The sequence below is a fragment of the Pimephales promelas genome, chromosome 3 (assembly GCF_988280905.1).
Source record: "Pimephales promelas chromosome 3, fPimPro1.hap1.1, whole genome shotgun sequence".
Taxonomy (NCBI): domain Eukaryota; kingdom Metazoa; phylum Chordata; class Actinopteri; order Cypriniformes; family Leuciscidae; genus Pimephales; species Pimephales promelas.
In genome coordinates this window covers 26,243,506-26,263,182 of record NC_142771.1, presented here as the reverse complement: position 1 = coordinate 26,263,182, position 19,677 = coordinate 26,243,506, and the positions used below count along the sequence as shown (strand labels likewise).

General features: G+C 39.5%; 1 protein-coding gene across 6 annotated transcripts in view; it reads left to right on the top strand.

Annotated features, from left to right (window-relative positions):
• tnrc6c1 (trinucleotide repeat containing adaptor 6C1) overlaps window positions 1-19,677 on the top strand; it is a 56,435-nt gene that overhangs the window by 17,784 nt on the left and 18,974 nt on the right. For 3 of the 6 annotated variants that reach the window (XM_089128616.1, XM_089128615.1, XM_089128620.1), the window contains exon 4: window positions 11,099-11,407. The exons of 1 other annotated variant lie outside the window; for it this stretch is intronic. In XM_089128616.1, the coding sequence (XP_088984742.1) occupies window positions 11,099-11,407 (309 nt within the window). Of the gene's footprint in view, window positions 1-11,098; window positions 11,408-18,477; window positions 18,697-19,485; window positions 19,599-19,677 lie in introns of those variants that run through there. 2 more of the 6 variants (XM_089128618.1, XM_089128619.1) reach the window with 2 other exon arrangements.

Below are 19,677 nucleotides of genomic sequence, written 5' to 3'. Positions count from 1 at the left end.
TTGCATATTGCATGTAAAAATAATAACCAGTAATTGTAATCAATCGTTCCAGTTAAAACTGTGCCAAATTCTGCCAAAAACGATCATATACTTTTCCCCATTTTATTGCAATTGCATGGATTATTTTGATCCTGGTGTCAATATTTTTGTTTATTTATCTGTGCATAAACTCTGAGATTTCCATTTTGAATGTGGTCTGGCCCACTTCATAGGTCAGTTTCAGTTTAAATTCAAAATTAATCTTGAGATTAAGGTTGGGCGGTATGATGATATATCATTACTATGGTATAAAATGTCTCTCGTAAGAGATTTTGCTATATTGTGTACATTGTGGTATGTAAATAAATAGCACTATTGACACTTCAGAGTGATGAAATACATGACCGAGAATATAAATGCTTGATGTTAAAAAGAGTTATAAGTAGGGATGTACCGAAACCGAATATTCTGGTCCGAAACTGAAAATTCTGGATGCGCTTGGCCGAAAATCGAAAATGACTTTTATTTTTTGACTTATTTAAAATGTTTTGTATAATTGTAGACTTTTTAATAAAGTTTATAATTTTACTATCGTTGCTCAGCAAACAGAAACAAGTCTGCTACTGAGAAATTTGATGGCAGCATGTTATTTGAGCATACTTTGCTTTTCACTCTTGCGCAGCGCACACATGGAGTGGAACACTGAGCAGTCGCTTCAAAGTTGTGTATCTTCGGAAGCAAGGCCAAGTGCAAAGTTACAAAACATGCTGCGTGAGAGAGTGAAACCTGGAAAGTGAACACTGAGGGGGCAGGGCAGCATATTTTTGGCCTTTTTGTCTTTCGCCCAATATTTCGGTGCATCCCTAGTTATAAGTACAATATATCCAGAAAAGGATCTCGTCGCGGTGGTCCTGCTGACTGGCACATTGTCAAAGTGTGTGCACAGAAAGCCGCTTCTCTCAGCGTGTGATCGCAAATTCAGTTCTCTTTCACATCTTATTACAGTTAAATGGTTGAATACACACAACTATGTCAAAATACTCATTGTGTGGAGACAGTGGAGTATTTATGTAAGCACAGGGTTATGTCTCAAGTAAAGTAAACAGTTGGGTGTAAACTGGATGTGTATCAGTATAATGGTTCCGTGTGTTTGGTCTGAAAGTGACGGCAGCCTAATAAACCTACCTACCTACAATCTTTGGGAGGGGAATTATTTAACGTGTAATTGGATTTTTTTTTTTTTAATTTGTCCCATTCAATGGCATGGAGAGGGTGGGGTTTATGACTTATCCTGCTGCCAGCCACCAGGGGGGATCGAAATTCTTTGGCTTCCTTTTTCAGTAACTGTGTGGCACACCAAGGTGATTGAGTTGGTCATGTTCAATTTCAATGAGTTTCGATCAGTTATTTGGGAAATAAAGTTTTATGTTAGCAAGTATTTAAGAACTAGATGCTGTATTTTGCAAAGGTTTGCACGGTTCAGGTCATGAAATCTTAAAATATACTAAACAACAATCTCAGTCACAACAAGTGTATATATATATATTGGTTGAACCATTATAAGCATATTTTCTTCAAATTGTACCTCATCTAGTAGAGAAACGCATAGATCATGGGTCTAAAAAATAGGTCTAAAATATGTCCTGTAGTTGAGTGATAAATGATAAATATCGTTTTGTCAAATTTTCTTTAGTATATTTCACTGAGACTGCTGCTGTATTTTATTGTAGTGTTATTGACAGCCCTGCTTATCTTAAGGCCATTTCGTACCAAGGATGTCTGTTACGATTACGGTCGGTAACTATTAAGTTTTAAATATTGATAATGACACAGAGGAACAGTATTGTTATAATTGCTGTCAGAATGATTTATTTTCCAGCTTATGAACGATAAGAACATTAACAGTCAATCAGAATCCACCTGACTTTAAAGAGCGAGGGCATTTAAAGTCGCAGCACACACTTGTAATGAACAGAACGTTATCGTCTGTTGGTGTGGATGCCAAGATATGTATTGTTATTGTTATCATTCTTGGTGTAAACAGTCCTTAAGCCTGTTTGAAATGGTGGTCAGGGGCAGTTGTAGAGGGGTCTATGTCAGGCTGAATAGCTCACTCAGGTTGTTTGTCGGTTAACACCTGCTCTACTTTTAAGATCCTGCTCATTACAGCGTCTTCCTATGCCATATTTGCAGAGTTAGGGCATTGTTAATTACTGGTAATGACTCAGTCTGTCTGTTCGTCCTTGAGTTCCTCAGTTCGGAGTTTGATCCCCTGAGACCTTGACATTCGCTGTATGAGCAGAGTACATGCTGCTGCTCCACGAGTCCTTACCCAGACAGCCTATCTGAGAGGGCAGCCGCTACCCACTGTGAGCATGCAGGGCAGCGAGCAGAAGGATGACTCATGGCTTAGTGGTGCATGCTTTTTTGGATGTTTTATTGTTTTAAGCTCTGAACTTGCTTTTTAGAAACTCACTTTTGTTGTTACTAAAACATCTCTTGGCAGTAACACAGACACCACACTTGAAAAGTATGGAATTTTGATGTGTGTGGGAATCCTGTATATAAATCTAATATTCTCCTTTAAATTCTGTCAAATTTGAGTGTATATTTGAACTTCACCTTCATGACATGTGGTTTGTTTTGACTCCTTCACGTTTGGCTTCGTATTGAGAGATTGTGAAGATGTTTGCTTTCTTGTGAATTCAGATCATGAAAAATGATGAAGTCCTGTAAAATATGTGCTGTGCCAACTTCACCGTCAAAGTCTCTTCTTTGTAATGGCAGGCACAGTTTGAATTTCATAAAGAAACTCTGCCAACTCTCCACATCCACGTGCATGTTAGTCAGCTGTCAATATTTCTCTGAGGAGCAGCGGGCTCTCAAAAGAATCCCTGTTGATTTGCATTGGGAACCAAACACACACTGCGGTTCAATTGGTGCACTTTTACATGGGTAACTATTTTTACAACATCCCACAAATGGTGATGCAAATGCACGTCGATATGCTGCTGATGCCGGCCTGCTTTCTTTGCAACAACACCGTGATGGAAAGTGAAATAATTTATCGCATGTTTCCGTTGTTTTATTGTGTTGTGCCTGTTGAGGACACTGTGTGAGACATGCTGCTGCTGTTGAATTCTCAAAAGGTCGAAAAAGGCTTTGGTGGTTTTGCTGATTTGGAGCGAGTGTGTGATTGAACCGTTGAAGATGGTGGTGTGTGCGTTTGTGGGGAGACAGAAACATTCTCTGACTGGGTCAGTATTTATAGCCTCCCTTATCCAGTGCAGCCTACCGCCATCTTGTTTTTTTTGCCAGCCGTGTGTGTGTATTCACACTAGCTCCATCTCCCTTTAAAAATGACTTTGTTTTATACGAGTGCTGTGTGTTTTGATTTGTGGTACATCACGTTCTGTGTAAAAGGCCCACCATAGTATAAATAAAGTGATAGTGGGAGATGCACGGATTGGCTTATAATAGAGCTTTCGGTCTTCATAACATTTTTGTCTGAATGTATGTCATACAATTCGGAAGAATGTGGAGCGAAAGAATGTAGGCAGATGCGTACCGGTAGCACAGGTCAGGTGAGCCAAGCTCTGGAATCTGCTCGTCTTCACGCACGTTCCTTTGATCATAAAGCTCTCGCTCATAAGACCCGGCCTGGACTAATTCCAGCCGAGGGTGTCAGACACGGCAGGTTTCTGTGCGGTTCCTCAGTGTTTAGCAGTTAGCGGTGCTTCATCCCAGATTAGAGGCTTGTGCAAATTGCTTTGGCTTAAGAAGTGGCCTGAGTCCAAAGATAGCAGATTCCCCAGTGAAATTTGTGGCTTCATTGTTATGACACAATGTTGGCATAGTTACTTTGCGGCTAAGCAATCATAATTTAAAGTATTTAAACTAGTCTACCTTTTTATGTAGGAGCTAGCTACACTTCAATCTTCCAACTGCTTTTTGCTAACCACATTTAAGCTATTTAAATCAATTTATCTGGTACGAAAGCGACTTTTTGCATGTTTAAGTGCCTTTATCGGTTCCCTGGTGCATCTACCTGGTACCAACCCAGAGAACGTGAAAAGTGACAACCCTAGATAAACCTACTTTAACACAGCCGGTTTAGCCCCGCCCACTGATTCGCGCATTACACACATAGCTAAATAACATAGGCCTAACTCGTGATGACAAACCGGATCGAGCTACCGAGCAATACAGAATATTTTGCAGAGCCTGGTTGTGGAAGAAGACAGTCGCTGAATAAGCTTCCTCTGGATTCCAATAGGACTGCATGGATAAACTTTATTTTTAATGACGTTCCAGCTGATGAGGGTAAAACATTGTCCGTCTGTTCGCTTCATTTCACTGAGGATTGTTTTGTCAACAAGACTGGATTTGCAGACTGATTAAGATTAAAGAACTGTCCTGTGCCATCTATATTAGATCTGACAGGAATGGTGCAACACACGGACTCTGGGCGAACATGTGGGCGAATCATTCATTTTACAACATTAGACGTTTTCAAAACAATTTCCCCCACGTGCACTGACGAGTGAGTTGAAACTCATTTTAATATGCAAAACTGTTATCCACTCACAGCAGTGGGCGTTTACTTCCAAGTCTTCAGTGCGAGACACCCATAAAAGCCGAGCGTTTTTGAGCTAGGCTCAAAACTAGGGTAGAAAATAGCCTATTACTTATTCATTTTGATGTTTTTCAATGCAAAAACTAAGCTAACGTCATAAGTTGACCTCAGACAACAATATAATAATTTAAAATTTTGATAAATAGAAATTTCAAATGAATGGTCAATTTTGATCAGTTTAATGCATGCTTGCTTGCTGAATAAAAATATGTATTTCTTAACTTTCGTCAAAAGTTATTTCCCAAACCTTTAAGCGGTATTGTATATTGATAAACAATAGTATTGAACTAAATATTAATATTCTCCTTTTAGAAGTTCCTGTCCAGTGTGATGATTTAAATGAGTCAATCTTTTTATATAAAAAAATAACCATCTACATTAATTATTTATTTCTTTTGAGAGATGATGAAGGCCACTGTAGAAAGTCCCTTTGAGTATTGATTCAGTTTGCTTGTGTGTAATACAAAGTGATATTTGGCATTGTTACACTAGTCTGCTACTTTTTACTGGAACTACAACATTTTGAAATCGGCTGATCTGCTGTCACGCTAGTAAAATAAAGTTGCACAACGTAAGGAATTGAACCTTATTGTTATTTAAACGAATAATTTATGAAGTGAATAGTTGAATTGTTCATTTACAATACAGTGTCAGTGTTATGACGATCCGATCATTTTATTACTCTTTGTTAGCGCATGTGCCAGAGAGAAGGAGAGGGTGTTCAGTTGAAGTGCGGTTAATTGAGGGTGAGTATGATAAGGATCTCTCTCTGCTCTGTGCTCGTCCCATGAGACACTTCCCCAGTCGCTCCAGTTTTCATGTAGAGCAGCTCCCAGTCTCCTCCTCGTGTGGATCTTTTCATCTCTCTGCGAGAAACCGCAGGCCTTAAATACAGCTACATATTTAAACGCTGCTAATTAAGATCTCCGGACTCATTCGTGCAAGGTTAAATATGGAAAGCGATGAGATTAGCATGATAGGCGAGCCTTGTGATTATTTCCCTGCAATGTCTTCCACTGATTAATGATCTTATGTTTGAAGCTTTTGAAACGTGTCCATTGGCAGGGTCGAGTCACACGTCACTCTCGACTGTGTAGATCGTATTAGAGCTAATCTCTCTCCTGCAGGGTAATGAACTCTGACCAAGAGCTGGCTTTTTTGTTTGACATCTAGAGTTTGATACTGTAAAAACAAAAGATTATTTGCTTGAGGTAATGTTTTTTTATGATGCTTAATGCTGAGATTCTGTTCATTTATTCTGGTATATCTGACACCAACACAGAAAAATAGTTTTGCTCTTATAGGCTATTTTACGATGGCTAGTCATACTTCTAGTTTATTATCGTTTTGAGTCTTTTGATTTTAACTATATTTTAACTACTATCTATGTATATTACCATTTCCGTCATATCGTATTCAGTCGTATTCCTGACTATTGAGAGAACATCCATGAATTTTCATGGCAATGTGTTTTCCAGGATAGGTTGCCAGGTCTTTTCCCAACCCTCCCAATTAGTTCTCAGACACACACACTCATTCACATCAATGGCCAATTTGGCTTGTCCAATCCACCTAACCTGCATGTCTTTGGACTGTATCAAGGGGAAAACATGCAAACGTTCTTCCATGTGAAGCAATAGTGCTACCCACCGAGCCACCATGCCAGTCAATTTCCAACTTAAAAAAAAGGAAAATATGCAACAGAGATCAAGTACTATTCACAATGCTGCATTTATTTGATCAAAAAGACATAGGAAAATATTATTAGTTTAAAAGAAGTTTTTTTTTGTTAATACATTTTTTTTAATTTATTTTATTGCATCTGCTCTTGCTGACAAAGCACAAAAATGCAGTGTCCTCCCCTTAGCCATTCAAATAGCATGGTTCCTTACATAGCAGTTATAATGAAAAGTATTACCCATCATTTCCTGAGTCAGCTGCTTGCTTAACTGCACATAAAACTGCCTCGCCTAAAACAGTATTATATGTTAACATCTGCTCACTCATTTTGAACTGTCAGTTTATTACATTTTGTGCATCCTGTGTGAGGTTTGTTTGTGTTGTGAGGAAGTGACAGATGCTCTGCTGTGATGAGATCTGGGAGAGGCGGAGAGAAAAAAACAACTGCAAGGTGTGTATCTCCATAGCAACAAGCTTAGTCTGGGACCTGGGGATGCACAAGGCATCTCAAGGTGTCTGTGGAAGTGCCACCCTAAGGAGAAATGCTCCATGTGTCTGGCTCGTGAGGACGTTGCACAAACAGAGGATACCCTCTGCACTCTGAGGCTAAAAATGAGCTCTCATTTACTGAATTAAAAAATGTCTTTTTTACAGATAAAATAAGATATCAGATGTTTCACTGCTTCAGAAATATTCTCTCAGTATGGAATGTGAATAGGGGTTCGAAATTATGAAAAAAATACTCTAATGAAAGTTTTGGCTTTGAATTTGGTGAGAATTTGTGCGTAGTATTTATTTGTGCAGACAATTTTCTGTTTTCTTTTACATTTTGAGAGCAAGTAAAAAAAAAAAGTTAGATCTCTTGCCACAGAATAGGGTTTCCACAGTCCTGCAAAACCTAGAGCTATCAGGCGATTTTACAAGTGTTTTTTTTTTTTTCGGGCCTGGAAAATATACATTTCTATATGTGTTAGAAATTAGTGGTTCTCAACCAAGGGGCCTCAGCAAACTCCTATAGGGCCTCAGTACTTAAAATGATTAAAAATAAGGCAAAATGAGCTTTAAAATTAGCTTAAAAAGCTATTAAAAGATCATGGTGTTTCTTTTTTTTACTTCACCCTCTCAGCATTTGTTTTTGTTGTTTTTAAGAACAGGAAAACCTCTATGTATAAGGGAGCTTAACTGTAAACATGAAAAAAAAATCATGTAAATGAGTCAAACATTTTATGAATATACATTTTTCTTGTTATGCTAAGCTCTAAAGTATTGTATCAGGTAGAAATTGAGTTATAACACTTCTTAAAGTTCCTAATCCTTATTGCAATGTGGGTCCGTTGAGGCTAAATGTTTGTGAAGAAATGTCTATTCGTCAAGTGCTACAATGTTTTTGTAGCACAATTGAGCAGGATTAAACATCACGAAAAGAACATGGAAATTCCCTGGTCAGAAAGTGTGGGAGCGCTATGATAGGCTTGTGATATTACATTCGTGATTACATTACATTAACAATACCAAGCATTTTCTCCAACAATTTCACGGAAACTTGAGTTTTTGTATAGATGCAAATCATTCAAATTTTTCCAAAAACTAAAATATATATTATATATATATATATATATATATATATCATTATTGTTTTCTCCAAACTTTCTTGTCAGTTGTACATGATGTTAGTTCCTTAACTATCATTGTAGCCTATGTTTTCATGTTTGGGAAAACAACGGTTTAAAATAGAGCATGGCAAAACATTTACAAGAGTCTGTCAAAGTGACAGATAATGATTTGGTATCTCAATATCTGCCTGTTCTCTCCTCCACAGACGGCCACTAACTTGCCATTGAGAGAGAGTGACATTCAATTATATTGACCTCAAAAACCTGTTCACTCTGTGAGGTCTGATTCACATTTCCACATCCCAAAGCCTTTGTCTTGTTTCATAACTCAATTACAGTCTGAAATCGGTGCTGGAAAGCGCTTTTGATCAAAATAAACCCACTCAGCACTTTTTGGCCTCTGTTTGAAGTGACTGCTCATATTGAAAAGCCTGTCATTACGCTTTAGCAGCATGTGCGGAGTGTGTGTCTGTTGTAGGAGGCATAGTCATTGTGCTGTATTTACATTTAAGATGTCTCCTCTGTATTTAGACTGGGCTCAGGTCCTGTAATTTCATCATACCAAGACATGTTACACCATTCTCATACCTTTAGTGCTTTCATCTGTCCTATGAAGTCGAAGAATTGAACGTTTAATGCAGGATTTAATTTCTCATAAGACAGTAAATAAAGCCGTCTACGTGAAAGCGAGAGAGATCTGTAGCATGCCGTGCGATGGAAAATACCCCCTTGGGCCACTATTAATATGCTTTTTTTTCCCCCTCTTTGATATGAAATGCTGAATGCATTTGAGCTGTTTTGCAAACAGACATCTTTAATATCTAATGCGGCCTCGCCAATAGCTTATGTCTGCTTTTCCTCTGTCAGTCTTTTCTTTTCCCTATAGAGCAATTTTCTTTTATGATTTGTTGGAGCGCTTTTTTTTGTTTGTTCGATTTGTTTATTTGAGAAAAATAATATATGAAAAAGCTTTTGCATTTCTACACAAGCAGTGTTTGTTCAGTGTTTCTGTTTCATACACAATGGGAATTAAAATAATTTTCTTCAACAGCATTAATGGCATAATATCCATTTCCATAGACAATCATTTCTTTATTTCTTTTAACCTTTCTATTTCTAGTAACAGTAAGACACTTATAATGGAAAGACACACTGGGTTGTGCACTTGCAAAACGTGGGTTCCAAAGCAGAAATGTGAAGCTCATATTTGTTAAAGCACAATCAATCATTAAATACTTTGTTTATAGTTAAAAAGTTGTCTAAATCGTCATTCTTGTAATGGATATTCTATTCAGGGCAGATGAACTAGTTATTCATCACTGTAATAATGCATATAATATGTTGCCTTGTATCCACTGTCATATCATGTGAGTTTTTTTTGTTGTTGTTTGTTTATGTACATGCTTGCTTCAAAACAACAAAAAAAACATGAATAATAGTTTTAGCAAAGTAAATGTTATATTAGTATATTTTATTATTTAATTATTATTGTCATTATTATTATATTGTTATTCATTTTATTAGTTTATTATTAACCCATAATATAACCTGTGTCAATGGTCTTGTCTTGTGAGTTGCCTTAAGGCTTTTGTACGTTTGTGTATCAGAGCAACAAAGCTTTAAAATAAGTCTCAGTAAACTGGTTAGCAGTTAAAGCATTTCAGTTCACATGAATTTCCCAACGGTCTGGATTTTTGTTGTGTGTCCAGTGTTCAGAGAGCTGGATTTAGATGCATACATACAGAGACTCTTATTTTCCCCCGTTGTCTCCCATTCGAGGACTCATTCCATCTCCCTCCCCCTTCCACTCTCAAACCGCCCCTCGCCAGTGCTGCGTTGTGATTGGACTAGTGCTGACAGTTTCCACAGAAGCTTCTAGAATACCCTTCATCAAAGGGCCCTGACTGCAGCGACGTTTCAGTGCCCTGGGGTAAAAATGTGAATGTGCAGGTACTCCCAGAATAATCAGGAGAAATTAGCCATGCGTTTGGCAGTCCGCATGCTTCCTGTAACGCGTTCATAATCGGCTGTAACGGTGTTCCAACTCAGACATGTATGTGAGAGGAGTGGAGGAATCTGTCGCGATTGGTCGGCCAGCTCTTGGCAGGCAGGCTGAGCTGGACTTAATCGGGGATTGGCGTCACCGATTCCAGCTTAGCACTGCGACTGCGCCACTGGAGAGTGTCTGTGCTGCTAACATGCCATGAAAGAGAGCAAGGGGCCACGACTGGGGGAGGGACTTGCATGTGAGGGAGAGAGAAAGGGAGAAATTGAAAGGACATGTTCACACTAGCTCAGGATTCATGTTTTCATGTTAGCATTCAGGCTGTCACACTGGGCCCCTCCATTGCATAATCTATAGTGTATGTGAGCCTCTTTTCAGCCTATTGGAAAGAAGCAGTGGATGCTGGAGAGTGTAGTTCACCTGATTGCCACAAACCTTCTTTAATGAGTGACAGAAAACACCGTATTTATACAGAGGTTGTGAGGGAGAGATGAGTTCTAGACCTATCTTTTAATGATTTTTGATATTTCTGTCACTCTAAAAATTCAGAAGCTCCTAAAATCAATAAAAGCCCTAAAACCCACGAAATAGAGTTATCAAATAGTTTTTGGTTTTTTTTTTTTCCCCTCCAAGCTTCTCCTCCTCCAGACAGTGGTTTATCCCCCAACAGTTTATGCATCTCCCCCGTATGTGTGAGAGGAGTGCGTTACGTAAGTCCAGCACTCATTCACACAAATGTTTGTGCTCCCACTGCTTCATCTTTGCCTCTGCCTCAGGCGGAGATCTGCCTGGATCATTCTCTCTGATGGCTAATTGTGTAACTGTTTCTACCTCCTCCACAACACTGAGGTATTAAGATAAACGGCACTTTCGTTTCTTTTCGTCTCCCTCCCCAAGCGCTCTTCTGCGTCTGTGATCGGTAGAGACAGGCAAACCGACATCCTCAATGGTCTCGCACCCGCTCATCCCTCCCGAATCCTCTCGTAGTCATCCCTCTAAAGACACTTCCTGTTTGCTTTCGTTATGGCATGTGCTAAAATTAACTTTATGCTTTCCCTCTCCCTCTCTCTCTCTCTCTCTCTCTCTCTCTCTCTCTCTCTCTCTCTCTCTCTCTCTCTCTCTCTCTCTCTCTCTCTCTCTCTCTCTGTCTGTCTTTCTCTCGCTCTTTCATCTCTGTGTCCACAGTGCCAGACTCTGCCAAGCCCAGCCCCACCCCTCCTCCCCCCACCAACCCCAGCACCGCCATCAACCCGTCTGTGCCCTCAGCCAGCAGCAGCATTGGTGGCAATGGCAAGCGCGCACCCTCCAGCAACCAACAGCAGCAGCCGGCAGCCCCTCGCTACCCGCCCAGAGAGGTGCCCCCTCGTTTCCGTCAACACGAACACAAGCAGCTACTGAAGCGGGGCCAACCTCTGCCCGCCGGGAGCACGGCTCTTGCGCAGCCAGTGTCCGCCAGCCTTACACCTCAACCCTTCTCCTGCCAGACCCACCCAGGTCAGCCTCTCCTTCATGATGCACACGAGACAGCATGCTGAGTCAGGGACCAGGGTGCAGCCCAGAAAAATCTCATGGCCTTTGTGTCGGTCAAAGTTGGTGTCTTTTTTTTTTTGCCGTTTTATAAAATGTTTGTGGCGGAGGTCATTTGGAACCTTGGTTTGTACAGGCTGTGGGTAACCCTTGGTCATACAGTATAGCACAAACTATAATATAAAACTGTGTTCTTAATAAATGATCTATCTTCGAGGTGATAAATGGAGACTTGACGACAAAACAAATTACAAATAGGCAGAGAATTTTTTTGGGGAATTTTATGGTATAATGAATAGGGCTGGGTAAAACAGGATTTAAAGGAGTAGTTCACTTATAAAAAAAAAACTTTTGCTGATAATTTACTCGCCCCCATGCCATCCAAGATGTCCATGTCTTTCTTTCTTCAGTCAAAAAGAAATTAAGGTTTTTGATGAAAACATTCCAGGATTTTCTCCATATAATGCACTTCAGTGGGAACCAAATGGTTCAAGGTCCAAAAGACAGTTTCTATGCAAGTTCAGTTTAAGGACTTTAAACGATTCCAGACGATGAATAAGGGTCTTATCAAGCGAAACGATCGCTCATTTAAAAAAAAAAAAAACATTTTATAAGTTCAAATGGTCGCCTTGCTCTGTTCTGTGATATACGTTCGTGACTCTCCTGTTCGAACTTGTTCATCAGAATGAACGAATCATTTTACGAATTTCTTTCGTTTAATGAACCAAATGACACGAAAAAAGATTTGTTAATTTTATTTGTCATTTTAATTTCTTTTCGACTGAAGAAAGAATCACATGGATATCTTGGATGACATGGGGTGAGTAAATTATCAGCAAAAGTTTTTTTTAAAAGTGAACTACTTCTTTAATGATTGATTGATGAATGGACCCAACAATATACCCAAGAATTAAATGGGAATTGAATTGAAATTGTGATTTTGAACTGAGACAAATTGGGAAATCTGAAACTATATTCAGGCATAATATTAGATTTTAATAATAAAAAAAAAAATGCCTCTTTTTCCATTCCACCGTGTTGTGTCAAGCTATTTTTTAATCTAAGGTGCCATTCACATTCATAATGAATGTAAGGCACGTGCAGTAGAAAAGAGATTAGTTTTTTTTAAGTGTAACTTATTTTGAGTGCAGCATTTTTACAATGGCGTGTTGTGCAAGACACTGCAAGAGAAGCGAGATGTGGAGCATGACTGTCAGAAATGCTTTGGTAGCGCATGTTTACGTAAACAAACAATGTTAAAGTAGCACTGTGCAATGAAAAAGTACATTATGTGTGAGCAGCCCCTAATGAGGCACAAAAGATGTGGTTCAATGGGCAATAAAATGGACTAATTTATTCATCACACAGACAGGGTCTTGTTAAAATCTCCTGTTGACATTTAATCATGGTCTTTTTGTTATAGTGTTGTTTGAACTCATTCATGTGTGCATGTGCAGTAGGCAGTAGTGGATGCTGTTTTTTTCGCCATCTCTGTTTTGCAGGCAAAGAAAGTTAGGTGGAGAGAAACAGTCATGCTGAGCTGTTCTTTGCTACTTCCTGTGTTTGGAGGCGTGTGGGTGTGCCAAGAGTGTTGTAGTTTGTACGTGGACTTGGCAGTCTTCAGCTGTTTCTGTGGCTTCTCGATTGCTGTGGCGGAGTGAAAGAATGAGTTTGAGAGGAGAAAGGAGAAATGGCAGACGATCAGCTCTGTGGGCAGGGGTGATTCACAGCTTACAGTAAATGTGCGTGATTTTAAGGGAGTCTCCTCTGATTGGGAGGAGAGAAGAACTGTCCATGTGCCGACCAATACATGTCTCATGCCAGAGTATTGATTGGCTCTGCTCTGAAGCAGGGGTCGTCAATGCTTTTCAGGGCATGGACCCCTTTGGCGATAGTTAGAGATATGGAGCAGGGACTCTGATACAAAATGTCAAACAGAGTTAGGCCTACATATATAGCATTTAGACTTCGATATTAATAGACCAACCATATTCTGATATACAAGTTGTATTATGCTAAGACAGTAGATTAAAACTGTGTGTGTTATTGTTGTTGCACATGCATCTTTGTCTTATCACTTTTTATGTTCAAATTGAGATTTTTGCATCATAACAAGCATACCTGTACATGTTGCAATTAAAAAAAAGCATTATTTGGTCACAATTATTGTAAATTATTTTAATGGATTTGCAGAGCATTTTAATCTTACTAGTCCAATGGACAATTAAACGATTCAAGTTCACTAAAACTTCAAATTGTAATTATGCTGTGTGATGGACAATTAAGATTCAAATCACTATGCATCTGAAATTAGTAAGGGTTCTCCAGTAAAGTGCAGATGTAATTTGTAAGCAACGGCTCCACCATACAAGAACAACAATGTGCAGTGAGACGTTCAAGATTATTTACATTATTCATTATTTTTTTTCACAACTAATTGAAATGGAATATTAAAAATATATTGATATGAATAATTTTCTATTAGCCTGCATTTATCTATTTTGACATGGTATGTTTTTTTATTCCTGTGCTAGTTATCAATGTCAATTGCATTTTCGAGAGTGAATCCCGCATTTGTATATAGATGTCACATCTGAGATTTAGCAGCATGTACTTAGCCATCAGTCCTCTTAGCAGCATGAAAAACAAAACTTTTTATTCAATTAATTATATATAGCCTCGAAAGCACATAAAGACCACTCCATTTACAACCACTAAAAAGCTGTCATTCATCTCTGTTGGCGATGTTACAAAGTTCCATTAAAATCAATAGATATCTACACTGCATAATTAATTCGTAAGCATGCAGAGCTCTGGCATTTATGTGGATTCGGACTAAATTAAACAACTCTGATTGGCCATTGTGTTCAAGAGATCATGTGCATTGCCTGGATGGCAGTCCCAGAATGCATTGTGATGGTTTTTAAAAACCTACCTACATTTTGCATTTCTTTCCTTGCCTTGCTTTCTTCTGTCTCTATTTGTTGAGTTTGCTTTTGGGTATGTTTTGAGTCGACACGTGCACTGAGCTGTGGTTCCGCTGAATGTTACTTAACGGTCATTGGGAGCCTAGCAAGTAATAAGAGCTCCCAGCTTTCTCTCTGTGTGTGTGTTTTTACAGGAAGCCGCTGGAATGCAGCCGAATGGCCCACAGCTCTGCTTTAAGCCAGAAGCAGCAGCAGCACAGAGGCTGTATTCATTTAGCTTGTCTCTTTTGCTTTCCTACAGTCGTCACATGGATATCTAATGTAAAACAGCCCAAGGGTCAGAAATGCTTTGCCTTCTATCCTCAGAAATTGTACAAGTCGCTGCATTTTTACTTTTGTGGGTCCTCATGCACATTTTCATGTGTCTGTGAGTATTTACACAATCACGCATGTAATAGTGTGATTCGGTATACAGCTTGTAATGGTGTGAATGAAACCGGATCCCAGGGTCAAGGGTCATTATTTAGCAGTAGGGTTTGTTGTTGTTAGAGGAACATAAATTACACTCTTCACCTTTAAGGCCTAGTGTATTTGTTTCTGGATGTAGATTTGAGGTTTATGTTGCACAGTGTGGCCGGCTGCACTGTGGAGTGAATTACAACTTACAGGCCTGCTGTTGCAGAGGAATTATCAGCCTCATTATGGGCCTTTTTGCCTCAGTGAGTCCTGTGTTGTCTTCCCCCAACCACCAAACAGACCTGAGCACTGGCACTGCTCCCGGCCATACAAACTTTCTCTCTTTCTCTTTTTTTCCTGTCACACCCATACAACTTGCATGCATCCTACTAACACTGTTGTGACCTGGAAGTTGACCGGGATGAGAAGGCCCAGCTTAGGAAATGATAAATAGAGCTTCCCCATGTAAAATGGAGTGAAGCCTCTCTTCTTCCCAAAAGTAATATTCTGGTTGAGTAGTTTGCTTCAAGCAAGTACAGCTAGCTTTCCATTTCTTTGGTTTACAGAGAACACATGCACATACACAGACATTGAGATCCAGAAAAAATGATTTGTCAGCAATCTATACCAACACTCGGCTCTGTACTATTTTATTGCCTGGTCTTGATTAGTTGGTTGAGTTGTTATTGTCATGCCTGTGTTATTCTGCTAACATCTGTTTTAGTCGCCCCCTGCTGCCCAATGGTGGTGGTCGCCTAGTCTCTGCCTATTACTGATGTCACATCCTGCTGTGGATGAGCGGGAGTGTGGTATAGTAGAACTAGACGAATGGTTGTTGCATATGCATTGCTGGCCCTGCCCTTCTCTCTCCCACTATGCATCTTTGCAACAGCTGACAATGGCAATATCAATAAAGCCCTGTGTTCTTCGTCCCATATACCGCTACTATTGATTTGTACATGAATGCATATATAAACACAGGGCAAAAAATGTTAAGGATGCATTTGGTGCTGTTCTGCTTTTAGTTAAAACAACGAGATGGATTGCATTGGAAAGGAATCGAATGCAGAGGTCTCAAGACTAGAGAGATGTGTTTCAACGTGTGTAGTTATTACAAACCAGAGCATTTATTGTAACTAACAAACAAATAAATTGAAAAACAAAAAACTAATTAGAATTGATGCTTTGGCAACTTGCTGAAATAAGTTGATGTATTAATTCTTAACTAAAACTAAAATAAAAAATGTAAACCATTTAGAAATATTTTAAAAAGTAAATGAAAATGGCTAGACCATTTAATTTTAGTCAAGATGCCATTTTTAGTATGGTATGAATATAGTAATGGGTAATTTATATTTAGGTAAATTACACATTTACATTCCTGATGCGTTCAGTTTAAAGGGTTAGTTCACCCAAAAATGAAAATTAAGTCATTAATTACTCACCCCCATGCTGTTCCAACCCCGTAAGACCTTCGTTCATCTTCGGAACACAAATAAAGATATTTTTGATTGAATCTGAGAGCTGGATCAGTCCTAGAGGGACTGGCTCTTGACGGCCCATAAAGTCATTAAAGAAAAGGTTTAAATATTCCATGTGCCTACAGCGGCTCAATTATAAGTTTATCAAGCGACGAGACTACTTTTTGTGCGAAAAAAACATAAATAACGACTTTATTCCACTATTCTATTACTTCCTTATGGGCGCATGCGCGAGAACTGAGACGAGGACGTTCTCATTCGTCTACTTCTTGTTACCGGCTGCTCACCGCTTAGGAGTTTTACCGCCACGTACCGTATAAAATGATGATCCATATATAAGGCGCTCCGGATTATAAGGAACACTGTCGTTTTTTGAGAAGATTAAAGGCTTTTAAGTGCACCTTATAGTACGGAAAATACGCTAATTGAAAAGCGTATGTACCGCGTGCATCTTCCTCTGCTTGTAAACAGAAAGTTTTGCGCTTCCAGCTATATCAGCACATCATCTTATACGGTAGGGGGCGGTAAAACTCCTAAGCGGTGAGCAGCCCGTAACAAGAAGTAGACGAATGAGAACGTCCTCGTCTCAGTTCTCGCGCATGCACCCATAAGGAAGTAATGGAATAGTGGAATAAAGTCGTTATTTATGTTTTTTTCGCACAAAAAGTAGTCTCGTCGCTTGATAAACTTATAATTGAGCCGCTGTAGGCACATGGAATATTTAAACCTTTTCTTTAATGACTTTATGGGCCGTCAAGAGCCAGTCCCTTAGGCATCCTATGTAGGACTGATCTAGCTCTCAGATTCAATCAAAAATATCTTCATTTGTGTTCCGAAGATGAACGAAGGTCTTACGGGGTTGGAACAGCATGGGGGTGAGTAATTAATGACTTAATTTTCATTTTTGGGTGAACTAACCCTTTAATTTAAAATTAACATTGCTAATACACTTGAATCTTCCTTCCAATTTTGAAAAAAAATGGCAAAGGTTAGACTTTTCTTTGTTGTATATTATTCACAAAATGTAAAAACAACAATGGCTGACCTCTAATTGTAACAAATTACATCCTAAAATTTAGAGTTCAGAAAGTGTGCACATGTGCCGCTGTTTGTCTAGTGTTTGAGTGGATTAGTTTGTCTCTAACAGAGGATGGTAAACTCGCTCCTTTCCCCTTCCTCGGCTGCATCGTGCTGCCTGGATAGTACTTAGTGTATTAGTTACTACAGAAAGACAAACAAAACCAACCAATAACTATTTAGGTAGTAAAACCTAAATCAAATCTAGCATTTAGATCTACTTGTTGGAGGGTTTTCATAAAAGGGTCATTTGGAGAAAAGGGAATAATCAATAATGAGGCTTTGATTACATCATTGCATATTTGGCTAGAAAAAGCTGGCTCTGAGTTGGAGTATAATACGAGTCTGTTCTCTTCAGACTTTGGTGTTTTGTGTATAGGAGGCGCTGGGATCATTTGTAAACAATGCCCTCCTTGATGCCAAGAGCTAGTGTGCTTTTGTAAGTGTTCGTCTCATTTTCTGTGTTTCTATCTCTCCTGTACTGGAGCCATCCCTTCTTTTCTTCCAGCAAGCATGCTTTCCGGATGTCTTTTTATCTCCTTTGCATCATTAAAGCACGGGCACACTCTGCACAGACATTTAGCCCTTGGCCACCTGCCCACCTACATGTGAGCCTCATTTGGTGTGTTTATCCTGTTTCCCATTCAGTCACTGAAGTGTTGTTTTCCTCTAAACTTTGGACTGCACCTCTAGTATGCAGAGCTACAACTTCGCACACCCACTGTACTTTTAATATTACAAGATGATTTAATATTATACTAAAAATTAGCCATTATGACAGGGAGCAGTGTGTGTTTGCAGTTTTTGCAGTGCAGCCTATGCTCTGAGGCTGGCTTGCATTTGTGCATCTATTCAGCTCGCTCTATTGTGAGCAGCGGTGCTAATTGCTGTCTGAATGGCCTCGGCTAAATGTTTTGTGACACTTTGAAAGCATGAAAGAAGAGAAAGTTGCACAAGAAAAGGAATCTCTCTTTTTTTTTCGCCCTCCTAATGGCACAACGGAATGCTTTTGGCTTTAACCTTCAACTCCCATGCAGCCCCTTTCCCCTCCCTCACGAGAGAGTCTCCTCTCCGAATCAGGACTAGAGGTAGTTATAAATAAAGCCTGGGTGAGGGAACAGAGATCGGATCCTGCCGAAGCTGTGAGGGACGAACGGGGCGGTCGCTCGTGTACTGAGCTGCAGCTCCTTGGCAGCATTTCAAATATGAGCCTCGGAAGCCTCTCGAGCAGCAGACATATTGTAACAGGGATGGCCAGTGCTCTGCACGCAGCCTAGCGCTTCTCTCAGGATGGTTGGGCGACATCTCTCTTCAGGTACTTTTCCACTTCTCTTGACCCCACCCCCTCCAAACCTCATAGTACGATCCTCCACGCGCTGATAAGAGGCATTTCCTTTGCTCGCTGCTGTACTGCTGCTGTTTGATTTGGAAGCGTATCATTCAAATAACTGCAAATAAAACACAAATCCTTAAAGCTATTGCATTGCTTGTTAGAGATTAATGCAGGGCAGAGGTTTGCTGTGCTCATCTGATAAGCTTTCTGTAGCGAGACGTTGACGGCAGCTCTAAGCTTTTTTGGCTTCAGTTCAGATTTGATAAAATGGCGTCCTTTACTACGCAGTGACTCTTTAGAAGGACAGCGTTTGTGTTGGAAATGCACTATCCTCTCTTTTATACACTCCCTCTTCTTTATCTTTAGTTGAAAGGGTTTTTTGCGTGATTGGCGTCACAAAGCTTTGTGTGCACGAACGCTGCTGCTGCTTCACTCAGATCTGACACAGACTGAGCTGTCTGCTCATGCAAAGCCACACAAAAACAACAACAAAGTTGAGTGAGTGCCAGGAGGCTGGGCAGAATTTGCCAACAAATGAATAGAACCGGATCTTATTATCCATATGTGGGCATTTGCACGGTTTCAATGTTGAGCTCAATGTGTCAGATCAGATTTAGAATGAATATCTTTGAAACCATAGTCTTTGGTTGTAACCTGTCAGTCCAGCAGAGGGAGATGGTTGTGGTTGGTAGGTTTTTTGGTGACACATAATGACTTCAGGCTAGCACATACATGTGAACCTGCATTTTTGAAGGTGCATTTTTGTTATATTTTTTAATAGGTTATGACCAAGGCTACCATGCTGATATAAAAGTAAAACCCAATTTGTCTTAAAGGAAGAAAAAAAATGTCTTGATCAGTCTAAGCAGATCTCGCGGTAAATGGTAATTTTGATTTTTTTTTTTGTTATGCAAATACTTTAAAAATGCATCATATGAGAACTTTGTATTTGTCTAGAAAAGG